The sequence below is a fragment of the Diceros bicornis genome, chromosome 39 (genome assembly GCF_020826845.1).
Source record: "Diceros bicornis minor isolate mBicDic1 chromosome 39, mDicBic1.mat.cur, whole genome shotgun sequence".
In the NCBI taxonomy this organism is placed as follows: Eukaryota; Metazoa; Chordata; class Mammalia; order Perissodactyla; family Rhinocerotidae; genus Diceros; species Diceros bicornis.
In genome coordinates this window covers 26051157-26070532 of record NC_080778.1, presented here as the reverse complement: position 1 = coordinate 26070532, position 19376 = coordinate 26051157, and the positions used below count along the sequence as shown (strand labels likewise).

Sequence of the window (19376 nt, the reverse complement as noted above, 5' to 3'; positions counted from 1 at the left end):
TGTGCCACTATCTTGCCTTTTGACGACTGGCTTTTGTCTCACGGCGAGCAGACTGTGCCCTTTGTGCGCTAACTATAATAAGCTGAACAAATGTGTTTGCTTCACTCTGTCCCAAGAACCCATTAAAAAAGTACAGTGAAAAGATAAAGGCCTTGAAAAAATATAAGGGAAAAAAATATGCAATATAAAGGATTGTTTTAGAAGATGCAACATTTAACAAGAGAAAAACAAGTTATCAAAGAAGTAACAGAAGAAAATATATTTTCCTTAGCTTCTAAAGAACATGGGTCTTCAGATGGAAGTACCCAGGGTGATAAGTGAAATAAGACCCACATCTGAATATACCACTCTCAAATCTTACAGAATGAACACTTTTTAGAAGACCCTAGTCTACCAAGCCAGACCTGCTGGTGTAGCAGTTAAGATTCAGCATTCTCACTGTCGGGGCCTGGATTCCCAGTGTTCGTTTCCCGGTCAGCAACCCACACCACCCGGCTGTTGGCTGTCATATTGTGGCAGCTGCATGTTGCTTTGATGCAGAAAACTCTGCCACCAGGATTTCAAATGCCAGCAGGGTCACCCAAGGTGGACAGGTTTCAGAGGAGTCTAAGACAGATGAAGAAGAAGGACCTGGCCACCCACTTCCGAAAAAAATTGGCCATGAAAACCCTATGAATAGCAGCGGAGCAAAGTCTGATAGAGCACCAGAAGGTGAGAGGACGGTGCAGAAAGACTGGGCAGGGTTCCGCTCTGCTGTCCACAGGGGCGCTAAGAGTCGGAATCAACTCAACAGCACTAACAACACAGACTACCAGGAAAAAAAACAAAAACCGAAGAGGTCATCTGCAAAGGAATGACAATCAAACACACAAATCTGACAAACTTCTCTCAAATAACACCAGTTGCTAGAAGACAATGGAGCAACACCCTCAAGAGGAAAGCAGTTTTCAATTGAGTATTCTACATTCAATCAAACCACTGAAAAAGTTTAATAAGAAAGACTTTGATAGGCAAGGCCTCAGACATCTTAATCACTTTCTTAGAAAGCCTGTGCTCCAATAAACTGAAGAACCAAAAAAAAAAAACAAAAAAAAAAAAAACAAAAAGCAAGGACATGGGATCCAGGAAACAATAAGTTCAATCCAGAAAAAGACGTCGGACAAGTCCAGGAAGATAGCCATGCAGTGGACATGAAGAGCACTGGTCCAGATTGGAGGGGAACACTGGGGGACTGAGGAATGACAGACGTATGAGAACAAGAGGACTCCACCCTCGAGAAGCCCGAGGAAGCGAAGCAGTGGATGAAAGCAGCCAGTGCGGGGAGGAGCAAGGAAGACAGCTGTACAAGGAAGAAAATGTACTCATACAATCCTACTTGGCTATAGAATAAAAAATCATAACAGGAAAAATGGGTCATACTACATTTTCAACTTTTAGAACCAAACAAAAAGTTTATATTAATATACATGACAGCTACTGGGACAGGAAAGGAGGAAGAAAAAGGAAATAAATACGGAAAGAGTGATAGGTTAATATTTTCACTTTACCAAGTAGGGAGCCAAGAGCTACTATGTATAGTTGATGGAGCAAGAAATAAAGAATTAACTGGAATATAGTTATTGAAAGTTACAAAGGCAACCAAGAGAGACAGCAAGAATAGTGATGTGACTATATTGGGAGGGGAGGGGAGATAAGAATCAAATACTCATTTTTCAAGGAAGGAAATCGACAGATAATTTCTAAAGTTGATGAATTGAGAAACAGTGGCAAAGCATTTTACTTATACTGTCAGCAACATGAGTAGAAACAGTTCTTCTGGGGAACCGGGGGCGGGGGGGGGGGGGGGGGGTGGAGGAGGGGGGGCCAGGGAGGGAGGAGGCCTGGGCACAGCAGGGCACATGCTGTTACTTTTCATCACAACCCCCTCTGATATCATTAGCACTAGAAAAAGTGAATCAAGAGCCCCTTTAGATCCACACCACAGGAGAACCTTGTTTTCATGCTACCTCATACTCTGGAACAATAAACCTCTTGCCTAATCCCTCTCCCTTCTCCATAACCACAGTCGTTCCAACTTTACCTTCTTTCATTCATTATTTTACAGATTTGCATGGCAATAATAATGGACAAATTAAGGCGGAAACCAAGCAGAGCTTCTTGTACTAAAGATCTTACTTTGTCTCCATGTTTTTTCCATCTTGTAGCTGCTAAAAGGTAAAGATGGAAAGCAACAGAATGATATTCCTTAACCATGTTTGCTTAACCCATTCACTTAATCTTTCTTCACTGAGAACTTAATAGGCATTGAGGATATAAATCATAGTCCCTATTCTCAAAAGTCTTAAAGTCTAGTAATAGAAATATAAAAGCAATATAGCAGTTAAATGCAGATACCTCCAAATACCATTCATTTTGTAGGTGAGAATTTAGCTTGAAAAGAAAAACGCTTCCTAATTATTTTTACCATCGTCAGTTCATTTGGGTTTCAGTCTGTCCGTCTTACATTATTAGATGTCCATGCTATTCTTTTGTTTTCCTCCTTGCTTATTATATAGTCATATTGGGTTCTGCAGATATTTCCTTGTTTCCTTAAACAGAGATCATCTGTGACTGAATTATAGGATTATTTTGAAAGTTCTCCATATAGGCTACCTAGACTTTTAAGAGTCTCAGGTAACAGGAATGTGGCAATCTTCTCTCTTCACCCCCAGAACCTGGAAGAGTGTTTGGCACACAGCAGGCCAAACACTTGATAAATATTCATGAATGAATGAACGAGCTTTTTTAAAATCTAAGAAACATGTTTATGTCCAGCCATATCTCCTTAGGGAACATTAGCTCACTTTTCAGAAAGCCAACAAAAAGTATAGCATAGTAGAAAGATGTTCTAGTTCTGCCTCTATCAGGGGATTGAACTAGATTGTTTCTAGGGTCCATTATAGCTCTTAATATTCCATGAATCCTCACATCCAGCCTATTCATTTTACCTTCCAATCATCTGTGAGGTTTGTATCACAATCACAGCAATAGTTCCTCTTAATGCTTATGTTTCCTTCTGGGATTTCTACCGTACTGTCAGCAAAGTAGAATAAAAAAGTAGTAAAGGAAGCAGGCCATAGGATCTCAGCCAGAGATAAGTTCTGAAAGAACAGCTTCTAGACAAGTCTTCACTCCTGTCACTAACACTGTGTATTATACACATATTTTGACAACCTCTACTTTTATGAAGAATGTGATAATATCGATACTGGTATATACTTAGTAAATTATTAAGATTTTTTACAGATTATATATCTTCTCAGAGAATCTGTTCATCAATTCCTGTCAATGAGGAAAAAGGCACAGAAAGTACAGGCATTATTCCAACCTCTACAGAAGTGACATATTCAATTTTCCAACCTAGGAATGGAAGATTGGAGCACATATAAAATGGAAAGAAACTGGAGAACTTTGATATCCCGCACAGTTTCTAAAAATACATTTATATATCCTGCAAAGTTTAAAAATGAGAATATGGATAACCATATTTTTCATGAACTCATAAGTGACTAATAAATTATCCTACAGTATTATACATTTAATTATATAATATTCTGTGAAAGTAACTTTCTTGGAGCAGATATTCTGCTAACAAACCAAGAAAGACTTGTAAGGGTAAAGTGTTCCTTCCTGCCACAGCAAAAAAAAGTAAACTCAAGAGCATAATTTTAATCCATCAGAAACCCTGAAGATTTCCACTAACTCCTGTTACCATTTCTTTTAGTACATTCTTACACCGTCAGCAAGCAAGGTAATTCACACCTCTTTAAGTATTCTAGTAAGCCTTCAAGGTGGTGCCACTCTGAATTGGCTTACTACTGTGAATAAAAGGTCAATGGATGATTTTTATTTTTAATGGCTAAGTTTGAAGAGATTTAATCGTAATGTGATTATTTTTCAATAACAAAGTTAAAATCTAATCCCACCATAATGTGGTCAAAGAATATTGATGAAAGCATTCTTAAAATGAAAAGAGGATGAGTTTTAGCATCAGACCAGCTCTACCACTTACTTTGTGTGAACATAAATAGCAAATCACTTAGCCTTCATTTCTTTCTTTGTTATTCCATACTGTTATGAGGAATAAATAGGAGTCAACAAATTAGAGGGGCAGTACATCACACATTTGTCCTATTCAAGATAATACAACCTGCTAAAAAAAAATAAAATTTCTAAAGTAGCAGATTGCAAGGAAAAAAACAGAAACAGAAAAAACACAGACCTGTGATAACTAAGACAACCTACATGTGCCGCAGTTTTGTCATCTGTGAAGTGCTCACCTGCCTCCTTCAACCTGATCAGCGAGAGGATGACCTGCAAGTTTAAGACTAGACTTTTCAACCCCATAATTAGACTACACGGTCTGTTTTCACTGCTGGTTCTCATGTCTACTGATACACTGACAGGAAGGGGAAACACCCTGACCCAAACCTGGAACTCCAACTCCTCTCCATCTTCAAAAATATTTCCTACATCACAGTTTCACAGCCCTGTCTCCAAAGGCAATGGCAGAGCAGAGTGTCAGCTTATTTCCTCGTGGTTATACCACACATCTCAAGATGTTAGGATTGTTTTAAAATGACATTCTCTCTACATACGCTGCCTTGAACATGGTTCTTATCTGCCATCTGCCTAAGAATACTGCTACCCTGCCTGTGGAACATTTAACCAGTATTTCTCAACTCTGGCTTTCATTATAAGCAATCCATGGAGATTTAAGATTAAAATATTACAGATGTCAGGCCCCATGCCAGACTCACTGAATCAGAATATCTAGAGAAGAAATCCAAGCCTATGTTCGGGCATTGCTTGTTATGTCCTGTTTTTTTTTCAGCTCCACAAATTATTCTAACGTCTTGCCATGATTAAGAAAAACTGGAAAACCTTGTGGGTGTAAGTATAATTAAGCATTATCTTCCATAAAATTGATTTATATATATATGAATGATTCATTAAATCATTTCTCAAACTTCCTTTCCTCAAACAGACTCATGAATCCTCTTAATATCTCATCAGAGGTCTTATTTTCCAAACTTCTAATAATTTGCTGCTTCTATCTGAACTAGCTTCTAATCAACTTGATAGGAATATGCGCAAAACAAAACCTTAATAAGTCTTTGCCCAAGTTGAATACAGTAAAAAACATTTCATTTTGTATTTTACGAACTTTGAATGTATTTGCAACACAAAGCCTTTGTCAAATAACAATTATTCACACTTTTATAGTAGAGTACCCCTATTCTATAGTTTCACCAACTTGACAAACATCAATTTTAAACCTCTTTTTGAAGATCATATATTTTTTCACCTATAAAAATGAATATAGACTTCCAGTTTCTGGTCTAGCACATAAGGAATTTGGAAGTCACCATTCCATCCCAACAACAAAAAGCTGAACAAACTACAAATCAACAACTCTTCTTGGATCCATAAGACAAGTGAGGTCACAGAGCAAATCGCTGCCCGCAAAACTGTAGAGAAAGACAGGAGAATACAACTTACCAAAACAAACCAACCAGTAGACACCTACTGCTGCAGGAATCAGTGCCCGCGTAGGAAAACCCTACACCATAATTGATGAATTGCTGGAGGCTTTAAGTAGACAAGTCTGAGAGGCAGAAACTCCAGGGTACCCGGTCATGGGGGGTCCCCACACTTTAGTATGTTTTACCATGAGCTGCACCAGGTTCTCAGTGAATATCTGAGAAAAGTCCCTTTCTGCTTCCAACAGGGGGAGGGGGAAAGTAACCATATTTAAATATACCAGGGCATTCCGTTCTTAACAAAGTCTGCCCCCAGGAGAAACTAAACTTAGCCTAAACTCCTGGGGGTTTATCAGAGCCTAACTGTCCTGCGGGAGGGGAAATACCCAACTCCAACCCACTCCAGCCAACCTAACTCCGCTGGTGAAGGAGGACTGAGACGCACTTGTGAAGTTCACAAGTCCAGAAGCATGGGCTCAGGAAAAGACTACAAGACCTAATCACAGGACTACAGGATGCTTCCCCTCCCCCAACACCTTACCACCAAAAACGAATCTAGACACAGACCTTGCACCTTTCACAACAATTAACTCCAAGTGGATCAGGGACCGAAACGTAAAACACAAACTATCAAATTCCTAGAAGACAACGTAAGAGAAAACCGAGATGACCTTGTGTATGGCGATGACTTTTCAGATACAACAACAAAGGCATCATCCATGAAAGAAATAACTGATAGGCTAGACTTCATTAAAATTAAAAACTTCTGCTCTGCAGGCCGGCCCGTGGCTTAGCAAAGTGCTCGCACTCTGCTGCTGGTGACCCGGGTTCGGATCCCGGGCACGCACCGACGCACTGCTTCTCCAGCCGTGCTGAGGCCGCGTCCCACATACAGCAACTAGAAGGATGTGCAGCTATGACATACAACTATCTACTGGGAAAAAAATAAATAAATAAAATTATTAAATAAACTGAGGGACACCCAGACAACGGAATTCTATTCAGCACTAAAAAGAAATGAGCTATCAAGCCATGAAAAGACACAGAGGAAACTTAAACTCATATTACTAAGTGAAAGAAGCCAATCTGAAAAGGCTACATACTGTATGATTCCAACTATATGACATTCTGGACAAGGCAAAATTATGGAGACAATAAAAAGATCAGGAGTTACGGGAGAGGGAGGGTTGAACAGGTGGAGCACAGAGGAATTTTAGGGCAGTCAAACTATTCTGTATGATAATACTACAATGGTGGGTACACGTCATTATACACTTGTCCAAAACCATAGTATGCACAACACCAGGAATGAATGAACCCTATTGTAAACGATGGACTTTGGATGATTATGAGGGTCAACATAGGTTCACCCATTGTAACAAATTATCCACCTTGGCAGGGATGTTGATAATGGGAAAGGCTATGCTGAGTGGGGACAGGGGTATATGGGAAATCTCTACCTTCTGCTCAAATTTTGCCGTGAACCTAAAACTGTTCTAAAACATAAAGTCTATTGAAGATTAATATATTAAGAAATAAATCTAGCCACATCCTCATGATTATAAGGGTGGACATACTTAATTTTTACTGCTGACACAATTCTAACAGTCTGCTATTTAAGCAAAACTATAAAGTGTACTATTTCTGCAGTCAATTTTAACAAAATGCTAAAATTAACTGTGAAAGATGCACAGAGTCAACATTTAAAACTTCCTTAACTCAACACAATTGTAAGATTTTACAATAAATGTCCAACGGTACTGGAAAAATCATGTCAAGTCACCTGCTTTCTTTTCAAGTGCATGAACCAAACACCAAAACAAAAAGTAACAGCCGCATCTAGACTAAGATGTAATTGTAGTATTAACTGGGTGGAAATAGGCCTCTAGTTACCTCTTCCACCATTATTTCGAATAAGAATTTTTTTATTATTTATAGACAAATTAGAGTGGTTGAAAAAACATCCACTCATATTATTTACTGTTTTGGAGTTAGGATTATCTCCAAAGGGGTCAAAATGAATTATATGTATTATCACAGGCAATTCTTTAGAATGGCTTTTGATATAGAAATATACTTTTAAATGAACCACTTGCTCCGTCTACGATGAAACAGAGTCATAAATAATAGAGGTCTGGGTTAAAGAAACAAGAAGGAACGTACATTCTCACACGTCAAGTAAAAACAATCTTTTCTCCCAGCATCCAGTCTCAGAGGCTTAATGGCTAAGTTCTTTTCTCAAGTACTGCAAAGTGAATTTTAAAAGAAAAATACAACACGTTATGAAAAATATAGTACGAAGATGGAATGGACGGTAAAATCCGTCTCGACCATTTTTCTCCTTTTCAAAAGACAAAAAGGACAAAATGCACAAAAGGAAAGCAATTTAGCAGAAAGTACTGCAATAGTTGAACCCACTAGATTTATGGGCCCCCTTGGCAGAGGACCACTGTGAAAAAGCAGGGGTACCGCTATTACAAGAAAGGATTATGTACTTTCAAGAAAGGGTAGGAGTCATCACTCTTCAACAGACAACCTCCCCAGGAGGAGCTCCAGAAGCTCTAGACAGCGCTTACTAAAAGGAAAACATGACCAAAAACCACCAGAAAAACACTTCTAATTTAAAAAACAAAACCTTTCTTTTCATGCGAATGAAACAAATATGTGACTATCTATTTTGCAAATAACATCATGTGTTAAGCAAACCTTAATTTTCAAATGACTATTACGAAACCAAAAATATCAGTTATTTTTAACTTAGAAACCTTTACATTGTTCCCCATTTTAAAGGAATCTAAGTTATTCTAGATTAATGCTCATTTTCAAATCACAGAACCAACAGAAATATGCTCAGCATGTCATCATTACATTTTTTTTGTCTTATATAACAACTTCCAAAAGGACTAACACCAGTTGGAGAGAGGGAATCAAGCAGAAATTAGCCTTCTTTACTGAATAAAATTATATCTATGTTTACTGCTACTGGAAAGTGATGCAAACAGTGAGCAACTATAACAATTTTTCAAAAAGCAGATATAATTTCAGTTTTCAATTAAAGTACCACCTCCATTCTTTCCAAGAAGGGGCATGCAATCTGACTCGAAAGAAAGTAACTACGTACCTGAATTTGCTTATATGAGCTTTATGAGGCTGTTTTTTTTTTTAAATACATTATTTTTCAGGTTGTTTTCTTCCACAAATGAAAACGAGTTATTTGTTATTAAAATTTGCAGAATTTTGCAGTTCTTCCAATGCATGAAGTTAAAGCCAAATACAACCAAACCCCATCTTTTATGTAGTGACATTCACCTCTATAATCCAATTATTTACACGTACATTGCCAGTTATTACTGTTCCAAGTTACCACACAATTACCAAATCTACAGTCAAATTACATACCAGCAATTCAAGGAAGATAGTCTCTATACTAAACCTCTTACACAAAAATTAATAAAATCATGTGATTAGGAACTCAGTATTATTTTTAAGTAATTTCATTTCAATTTTACATCCAGACCATTAATATCCAAGAAAAGAAAGTAAACTTTAATAGTGTTTAAAAATGACCCAAGTTTCCTATGTCATAAGAAGACTTATCTGTTATACAAAGAAAATGCAACAACCCACCATCTTAGTATTCAACGTGAGCTGCTGTTTGCACAATGAAAAAAGTATGTGTTTTTCATATGCTTTTTCTTGCTCCCTTTTGTAAACAAAGGTTTACACCTGCACATCCACTGACTTGGATTATGAACGCAGACAACAGATACACAGTAAAGGGCCCACAATGGGATGGAATCTAATACTTCATCCTCTGTAACAGGTACTCAGAACCACCAATCAGAAGACCACTCTATAGACAGAGACGGTCCAGAGCGTTCCCAAACCCTCCATCGAAAAAGAAATCCTACAATCCTGGAGCTGGAAGGACTCTTGGAAATCACGCATCCTAGTTTCCTCATTTTACAGGAAAAGAAACTGAAGCCCAGAGATTTTAGTTAGCTTATCCAAAATTGGTCTGAAGACTAGAAGACAAATCTCCTGAGGATAAGGTAATTCTTCCAAAATTCCTTGACTTTTTTCCTTCAGGATGGCAAAGTCAGGTTATAATTTTAAAAGCAAATTATACTAGAAAACAAATGGAAGACAAAGAGAACACCAAACAGAAATAAAAACCCATTTTACTTAAAGCAGAGAGGCTTTCCAAGCACAGAACTGATGCCCCAATAATGAACATAGTAGCCCTTTTCAATTCCATTCAGATTCTATTACACCTTGTTTTCCTCCGCAAGAAATTCATTGCAAAATAACTGCCTCCAGGCAGACACGGTTTCTGGCTGTTTCTAAAGCAAATGTGCCTATTCTTCTTACTGCAGTAGTCCATGCTGAGGATCACAACCTATAACTAACACAGTACTCAGTCTTCCTTTTATACAAAGTCCTCTTTGAGGAAGAGCTAAGAGTTGAGAAGTCAAAGTATTTCAAAGTCCTTGTTTCTCCTCTACAGCCAGAATTCCAAATGACTAGAATTCTTCTACGAACAAAAAGGACGGCGGGGGAGAAGAGCAGATAAAAATCTGGCTAAACTCTAGCTAAATTAATTGTTTCACTTTTAACTACTTTGCACAAAAATCTTATTTCCACATCTGTTTTCCCTGTTTTGGAAAAGAAAACTAATGAGCAGCAAGTCAAACGTTCTAATGCTATCTTACAAGCACAAAGTCATTAAGCAATCATTTATCACCTACTATGTGTAACAAACTTACACATATATTATTACATCTAAACAGCAATTTTGCAAACTTGTGGTTGAGAAGAACACAACCATTTTAAAGAGACACTTGCAAAGAAAAACAGGGCCTTACAAGAACTTTTCTCCCAAGACTGCATTAGCCACAAAGAAAAGTGAAATTAAGGCCTTTCGACAGTGCCTGGCACCTAGTTGCCTCTCTGTGAGTAACTGCTGAAATAAATAAGTGCAGGACCTGAAAATTAAAACCACAAATAAACTCTCATATTAATAATAATATCATATATTGCATATTCACCAAAACAGTCCCTGCATGGTCTTACAAGCTACACATACACATTATTGCATGTAATCTTGATGCTAACTTTGTGAGCTAGGTAGGGTTATTATTCCTATTTAACTGGTGAAGAACTTGGGTCAAGTGTAATGGTTTCAACCAGGAGCTACTGGAAGTATGTGGGGGACTCTGGGTGCCACACCGACAGCAGAAGCAACCCTGGCATTTGGTAGGTGGGAGCCAGGGATACTAAACAGCCTGCAATGTGCTGGACAAATCCACCGAATCATCCAGCCCAAAATGCTGCCACTATGGAGACTCTGACCCGGGACAAAGTGACAAAGCCAGACAGCTCACAGTGACTTTATAAACTAGTTCAATTCAACAACAAAATCCAGGAAATCACCAAAGACAAACCCAAAAGGAAATCAAATACAAAAGCCTATCAACTTTCTAACGCTAAAATAACAAGTCGAGGCTACCTTCTCAAAATGGCAAGAGGACAAAAGTAACGGGTGACATAATTCCAAACTCGACATTAGTCTGCCAGCCTCTTTACCAAGTTTCCTGCTGCCGTCTTGTAACCGCCTCAGCCCGATATTTGCAAAACTTGACTATCATCTTTAGTTACTCTCGCTAGGATTTACCAAGGAGGCATCAAGTCCTTCTCCAGTTCCCATTCTACTACCCATGTTTTAGATCCACTTTACTACCTATATGGACTAATGGTTACTTGTGAAGTTTCACTTGGTCTATTTTTTTCATCTACGACACCACTGTCCCATTAATCACCCTAAAAATCACACTGTTTTCCTGTCAGCATCTCCTTATATAACTACGAGGATTCCTCACGGAATCACACCCCAGACAACTCAAGTTAACGTTCCAAGTTCTCCACCAACTGGCTCTTTATTACTCCCCTCAACTCAACTAGGATCACTATTTCAACCAGTCGCTTTAGAATTCCACTAAACCACCATGATAATTCTCTTTTCTCTACTTTTACCCATACTGTCTGCCTAGGATAATCTGAATCCCTGCCATTCTGAATCCTTATCTACTCATGTGTAGAAATGTCATCCAAGGCAATGAATTTACCTGTAATCTGACTTTGTGTCATGTCAACTGACCCCTAAATAATTATCTGATTTCAATTATGTTTATCTAGTTCTAGTCCTGCAGTCTGGACGGAAACTTTTTGAAGGTTAAGAATCGCACTTTCATTTCTTTCGAATACTCACCTAGAACAATACACAGCTACCTGGAATCATAGAATTGTTTCTTGAAGAAATTATCTAACAGCACCATCATTTTAAAAGTAAGAAAAAAACTAATTCAAGGATACACAATTCTTTAATGGCAAGATAAAACCCCGAAGGCAGGCCACAATGTATAATGTAATGTTAACATTTAGTAAGTGCTTGCTAAACGAACTCCAAGGTACAAAAATTGTTCTGTAAGCCCGCGTTCAGCAACATTACACTGCAATTTAAAAGACAGTCTGTGCCTTATCAAAGCAGAAACGGTCTATTATACTGTATTTTCCACAAGTCAAGAAGACAATACGTGAGTAAAAACTCATATGTTTTTACAAAAGACCAGCAAATTTGAAATTCCAGTTTTCTCCTTAGTCCTTGAAATATTCATACATAAAATGACCTTGCTGTGTTTAAACAAAAATACCCTAAAAATAAGATCTGGGTAGCCCATGGGTGCAACAGAGTAGAGAACAATCTGAAATTATACTAGTAAACCAGGATCCTTAATGAGGACGAAACCAGCATTACTAGAAATGCCTTGATTCTTCAGGTAGAACCTTTTATTTCCCCTTTTACGTATTCACATGGGAATAGATAATTAGACTATTTGATCCCAATAGTTCTGATCCCTAGATTTCTCCTAAGAATCAAACTCTACCTACTTCTACGTGGCAAAAAGTGGAGAATTAAGATAATTAAATCACATCACTGCTGCATGACTTGCTATATAAAATTATGCTCTCCTGCTTCCGCTCAGTGAGTACATTCCAACCTCATATTCTCCCCAGAAGCCAAGAAGGTTGAACATAAAGCACATTTATAATGATATCATCAGCCATTTGCTATACATTAGTGCAGCAAATACATTAAATTTATCTTGCCTCATTATTGGTTAGATGTCTTTAAGGATTCAGATTTTCACTAATTCTTGTCTACAACATTAGATATCAGATGTAACTTTCTCATCTAGTTGTTTGTTTGTTTTTTTTAACCTCAAAGTAGATAAACTTAGTACAGTCCTCCAACATTTAGGAAGACATTCTATTGGTCAAATCAGACATGCATTTCAAATTCTAACAGCCCAATCCTACTGAAAACACCTCCTACTTTCTGTTCCACAGTTAAATGAAAGAAAAGATTTTATCTAGAACTATATCGCTGCTCTAAAGATACCTTTTAGGACAAATGTATTACAGGCTACAAGAGTCTAACATGAGAAGAAAATTTTAAAGGAGCGGTAAGAGAAACCAATTGCAGGGGCCAGCCCGATGGCGCACACGGTTAAGGGCGCGTGCTCCGCTGCGGTGGCCCGGGGTTCGCCGGCCCGGGCACGCACCAACGCACTGCTTGTCAAGCCATGCTGTGGTGGCGTCCCATATAAAGTAGAGGAAGATGGGCATGGATGTTAGCCCAGGGCCAGTCTTCCTCAGCAAAAAGAGGAGGATTGGCAGATGTTAGCTCAGGGCTGATCTTCCTCACAAAAACAAAAAAAAAAGAAGAAACCAATTGCAATAGCAAAAAACATAAAAGAGCAAGAACAAAAGAACAGACTTGTAATAAGTCTGGATGTTAAACCCATACGGAGCTATGAAATTAGAAACTATAAATTTTAGCTGTCTAGCTTTCAAAATAACAAAGAACAGAGAAACTAACATATATCTTAAATCACATATGTGGAAATCAGATAAAAATAAAAAGGTCTTAGTCATTTTCTATAAATCAAAGCCGTAATAAATAAAGCTTATAAGCTTATCTGCCACTTAAACCCAACAGAAGGAATGACGAGGTGGCATTACTGGTAGGCAAACCAATTTAGCACTCTGGAATGTTCACATAAATCTTATAAAAAGGGAAAGTAGAAATACATGTGGTAAACAGTCTTCCTGACTTCTAAATACAGTAAGAGAGGTTCTAAAAAACAATTTAGACTATAATTATAAACCATAATTACAGGTTCACTTTCATTCATATAGTATTTAACTGTAAAAAAATATGTATAAGCAAAAATCATATACAAGTGATGATTTTTGAACACCCGAAACTAGCTTTTATTTGGCAATTAGCATTAGGTCTAACATTTTAACTCCTTTCTCTGTGTCAACTTGCTAATTATTCAAATACATTAGGGGTAAAAGTCTTGTCTAAGGAAAATATTGGGTTTTACAAAATCAGCATAGCTGGTGGTACTCACTCACATTAAGTCATAAAAGGAGCAGATTGGCTGTTAAAAGACAAAAAAAAAAGTTATGTACCATAAGAAAATTGAGACTACGCTGGGAAAATAGTAAAAATTGAACCCATTTAAAAGAAGAGCAAAATAATCTAAAAATAACTGATTTAATTCAACTTTTTATTTTTTTTTCTTTTGGTCCAGTGATAATATTTTTCCTGGGAACAAAAAAAAAAAAATCTGCTTTAGTTCCAAATAGTCCATCTAGATCCAACAATGCACTACTCTTGTCACTACACAGCGTTTGCTGCACACTTAGTACCCACACTGACAAAATTAACTTTACTCCCATCTTCACAAGATTAAAATAGGAACCCTAAACTAGAAGGTAGTGATCACTGGATACAGGAATAAAAGTATCTAAACAACTGAAGCCAAAAATATTCTAGTCTCAACTATCTAGATATTTGGGCAAGAGCCATGTAGACATACCGTCTTAGAAATTCAGATTCAGATCTAGCCTGGTCGATTTTGCCATTTTAATAGGTCTGAGTACCCTACTGGTATTTACTATGAATGGTAGACTTCACTTAGTAACACAGTTCAATGGCCCATCTGAAAACTTGTATAAGCATTCTGAAGGTAGTACACTCGTCACAAATGAAATTTGAAGCATACCCTGCTAGCATTACAGCACTTCTTTGAAATGAAGATTTTGAAAGATTATAAGAACAAGGCAAGGCACATTAACTCAAATGCAGTTTCCCTCCCTCTTCTCAGGAACCACATAAATCTAAAATGCTAGGGGTAAAGCTGCCCCCTCCTCTGTTTTGTTTTTTGAGAATAGTAATGTCTCCTGAAATCATCTAATGATTTTTTTTTCCTATTTACTACCAATACATTACTTCAGTAACATGTAGGAAGCAGATATCCTACAGAGAGATAAACAAAGCATTCTCTTTTAAAAATCTTATGTTTAAGCTTAAAAATAAGGGCATTTAGGTTAAGTATGCTTAAATGTCATGGTAAAAGCAAACACAATTTTATTTCAAGTTAAATAGTTTTAAAAAGCAAGTGAGAAGTACTCTCCATTGTTCAGACCAAAAAAATGATCTTGAAGAATGAGTAGGTATTTGGAAAAAACGCTATGACAAACTACTATAGTTCATGCACAATCAGGAAAAATAATTCTATACCAATACTTCAGAATACCGGTAACCTAACAGTTTTTACAGACACATAACAAATGTAGACTACAAAAGGGAAAACATATCAAGAGTAACTACACTTATCCATTTGCATTATACTAAGATAATGCTCTAAAACTTCTAGAAACAGCAACCCTTCATAACTATTTATATAAAATTAATTTGCAACATTTGTCTCCTAATGATTTTTCTAGAGACAAGTCAGAAACAACCAAATTCAAATTCAACCTCAATTCATTAGAATAATAAATAGGTCATAAATTCAACATCTACCATGCACAATATTTTTAAAAAGCAATTAATACATGCCCTGTGCTATTGTCTTTAACCCTCATCCTTAACATACTCTATTCAATAGACCACCAGTATAAGCAGATATATTTCCCCTTAGAAACTTCTAGCTCCTTGCAAAGACAGTAGCTATTCTTGCAAAACTTTAGAACTCTATGTGGATACATGTTTAGCTACTATAAACAGAGCTGAGAAACAACATAGCCACATATAACCTGATTATATGTATAATAATAAAAGGGAAAAGCCAACACCACATGATTTCACATAATATATACCCAATCATACCATTTCTCTGGAATTAAACAGGAAAAGCAACTCATCAGCAACACAAGAACTGGGGAGAATACAGCAGAAGTTAAAAAAAAGGAAACAAAATGAAAGGATACAGCCTTAATGCACCAGTCTGAGTGCCCACTGCCAGGATCTTCTGCACAGGATCAAAGGCCAGAGCTGACGGCTGATAGGGAAATCCATGGCGAACAGTCTAGGGATGAGTAAGTGACATCACAGCAACCGAGGCAGCAAGTGAAAATTAAAAACAGAAGTCAGTAGAGGCATTAGAATCTAGAAACAATTATAACTGATGCAAAACACATATACACACACTTACTGCTTTAAAAAAAAAAAAAAACTATGAAATCTACATTAACAAATAAAACTTATTCACATAGAACCCGAAACAACAAAAATCGATCCCAGTGTTACACTTTCATTTCTGCTCTTCTGTAATGCTGGTACTATATAAAAGAAAATTTCTTACTAATATTCTATACTATCATGTCTGACACCAAAATACTCAAGTTTGCAATGGTCACAAATTCTGCAAATTCATTTAAAAATGCCATTCATGCTTTATTTCAAGTGTGACAACTTCGTTACTTTATTTGGACGCTGAATTCAAGTCCTTCGAAGGAAAAGCTGTCATATAATGACTTGAGTCAAGGATTCAGTAAAGCAATCATCAAACATCTATCCCAACATTTTGCAACTGGAACAGCATGAAAACAGGGACAACATGTATGTTTGCACTTTGCTATTAAATCCTTAATATTTTTAGGGCATTAGGACAAAAAAGTGTACGTACACACTGTTAATAAATTCTGACATATGAACGCATGGTAGTTAGGAGGAGGGCAGGTTTTCATAACCAGACAAGTTTGCATTTCTCGTTGAGCAGCCGGTGAGTTAATTCGCTGCATCATTCTTTCTGAATTACAGATCGCCACGGCAACGGACCTGCAAACCACCGGACTTTTTACCCAAACGTAACGATAAAAGGACCCTGTGAGGCCACACGTTAAGCCTCCTACCCCGTTTTCAGGTAGGAGCGATGAGCAAAGGTCTGGCTGAACAGGTTTGGCTTTCGGATAAACAACATTCATCCGACGCTGTTTCCAAGGGAAACTTCGAAGCGGGGGAATGATAGGAAAACGCTTGAAGACACAAGGCCACCAGATTGTGAAGAATAGGAATTCAAGGTCAGCAGCCCGCGTTCAAGGCAACCTTGGCACGACGGCTGCATCCGAAAAGCGGAGGGAAAAAAAAAAAAAAACATACCACGGAAAGGGGCAGATGATGTCAATCTCCAAAATGCCGCGCCGAGCAAGTGCTCGCCGGAGCGGCGAGCCCCCGGCCGCGGCGCGGTCCTGAGCGGCGCCCTCGTCCCCGCATGCCCCTGTGCAGCCCGCGGGGCGCCCCAAAACGGCCCCGGTCTTGGGGGCGCGCGCCCCGCTCACCTTGCAGAGCTGGAAGTGCTCGGACTGGAGCGTCTCCTGGACCTCGGGCTCCCGGGTCCCGGGCGGGTGCTGCTGCGGCTGCTGCTGGGCGGCCGACGACGAGCCGGCGGTCAGGCCGTCCAGCACCTTCCTGATGTTGAATTTCCTCATGGTCTCCACGGGGCGCCCCCGCGGGTCCCCGGGCGGGGGCACCGAGCCCGGGCCGGGGACAGCGGCGCGCGGGGTCTCCCGCGGAGGAGCGGGAGCGCGGGTGGCAGGAGGCGGCTGGGGAGAAGCACAAGCCGATCCAGACAGGAAATCCTGCGACGACGACGACGAGCGCGGGGACCCTCCGGCTCCGAGGCCGCCGCGGCTCAGCGCGGCTGCTGTGGCGCCGCCGCGGCCGCCGCCGTCCCGCCCCGCGGCCGGAGCCCGGCAGAGGCGGCGGCGCCCGAGCCCGCTCCGCCCAGCCTCACCTGGCCGCGGGCGGGCAGTGCGCCGCGCCGCCGCCCGGGCTCGCCCCCGCCGCGTCCATGCCCGCCCCGCCGCCCGCCCCGCCGCCCGCCCCGCCGCCCCCGGCTGCTCCGGGGTCCCGGCGCCCGCCCGCGCCCCCCCCGCCGCTCAGCGCCGCCGCCCGCCCGGCAGGGCCCGCAGGCGCCGCGGCGGCCGCGCGCCCCCCGCCTCGCTCCCGCGCCCCCCGCGCCCCGGCGCGGCCCCAACGCCCGCCGAGCGGCCGCGGCTCCCGCTGGGCCTCCGCCGGCCTGCGCATGCGCGCCGCGCGCCCCGCGCCCCCGCCCGCCCTGCGCGGAGGGCGGCCGGGGCTGCTCCTCCCTGCGGGAGCCCCGGGGCTGCGCCGTGTCCCACCCCGATCGCCCGGGGTGTGCAGCCGCTGCGCCCGCCGCTGGGACAGCACCGGTGTAGACGGCCCAAAGCAGCGGGACAGCCTGGCTGCACACGCCGTCCGGACAGCGGGGTCTCCGCGCGCCCCCCTGCGGGCTGCAGCGGGGGGGCTTGTTGCTTTCCTGGTGGGCCTGGTGCGGAGGTACTGGGTTTGGGAAGAGAGCGTCTAGACCACGCTTGTGCCGGTGGCAACAGGGTGGCGGGCTTCCCGGTACTAGGAAGGGACAGGCACCTCCGGGGGGCTGAGTGCTTTCCTGAAGCTGCTCCTCCAGGGACGGGCAAAGCGCGGCCGGGGCGGGGAGCTGCTGGGACAGCCGAGGCTGCCGCCCGGGAGCCGCCGCGGGGCCGGGTGTCCGCCCCGGCCGGCGACACGCCAGCCCGGATCCGGCCCGCGCGCGGCCGCTCGCCTTCAGACCCCCGTCCGCCCTGCGGGGCTGGTCATCCGCGGAGTCCCCGGGGCCGTCTCCGCTCTGGCGAGGGGGAGGAGGGAGGAGGTTTCGGCTCAGGCCTTGCCGCCGCCTCCCGACACCGTCTGGCTGGGATGCTTAGGGACAAAGGTGCGGCCCAAGTTTGGAAAGGTCGAGAGAGATGCGGGCTGCGGCCACCCTCCCGGAGAGGGGCTTCCACAGGGAGAGGGGGCAGCAGAGCTGCCTGATGGAAGATGGGAAACTAGGAAACACGTTCAGGAAGGATAAAGACGAATTCTGATTCGTGGAGTGGGGGTAGGGACGGACGACCCCATCCCGAGCGAACCACTTCCCGCCCCTGACGGTCCTGGCTGAGCCGCAGAGCAGCTACCAAGGGTTTTTCCGAACCGAAATCCGAAGTGCCCGCCCTCCTCTTTGTGATTGGCCGCCTCCTGCCCCTGCCGGGGAAATTCCTCCGGTATTGGTGGATGTGACAGGCATTCAAGAACAATCAGCAAATCAACTACGACCGGTGCTCAGGGATGTCGGGAAATGTAGTTTTCCGTGGCGCTTCCGCGCCCAGAGGCGGTGTCTTAGGCTTGGAACCTATAGAAATTTTGTGGTTTAATGTTTATTGACTTAGTTAACGCACTGGGGGCAACGAACAATAAAACAAATTTGGGGATTTTTCTTAAGCTATTTCCGAAGGGCGCTGAAATTTCTGTTTACTTAGTTCTGTGAAACACATTTTAGTGAGGGTGAGACATTGTGCTGGGTATTGAAAATGCAAAAATGCAGTTCTTGCCTCTAACAAGCTCACCACAGTGTAAAGGAGGCAAACGTCACATAAAGACGTCGTTGTAAAACAATGTGA

At 41.4% G+C, this 19376-nt stretch overlaps 1 protein-coding gene across 5 annotated transcripts in view; it reads right to left on the bottom strand.

Annotated features, from left to right (window-relative positions):
* Positions 1-17594, bottom strand: part of STXBP5 (syntaxin binding protein 5) — a 168538-nt gene extending 150944 nt beyond the window's left edge. For 2 of the 5 annotated variants that reach the window (XM_058534243.1, XM_058534244.1), the window contains exons 1-2: positions 17217-17594; positions 15867-15964 (exon numbers count right to left, since the gene is read on the bottom strand). In XM_058534243.1, the coding sequence (XP_058390226.1) occupies positions 15867-15964; positions 17217-17366 (248 nt within the window). In that variant the 5' untranslated portion in view covers positions 17367-17594. The remainder of the gene's footprint in view (positions 1-15866; positions 15965-17216) is intronic. The other 3 variants (XM_058534239.1, XM_058534240.1, XM_058534241.1) reach the window with 2 other exon arrangements.
* Positions 17595-19376: the final 1782 nt, after the last annotated feature.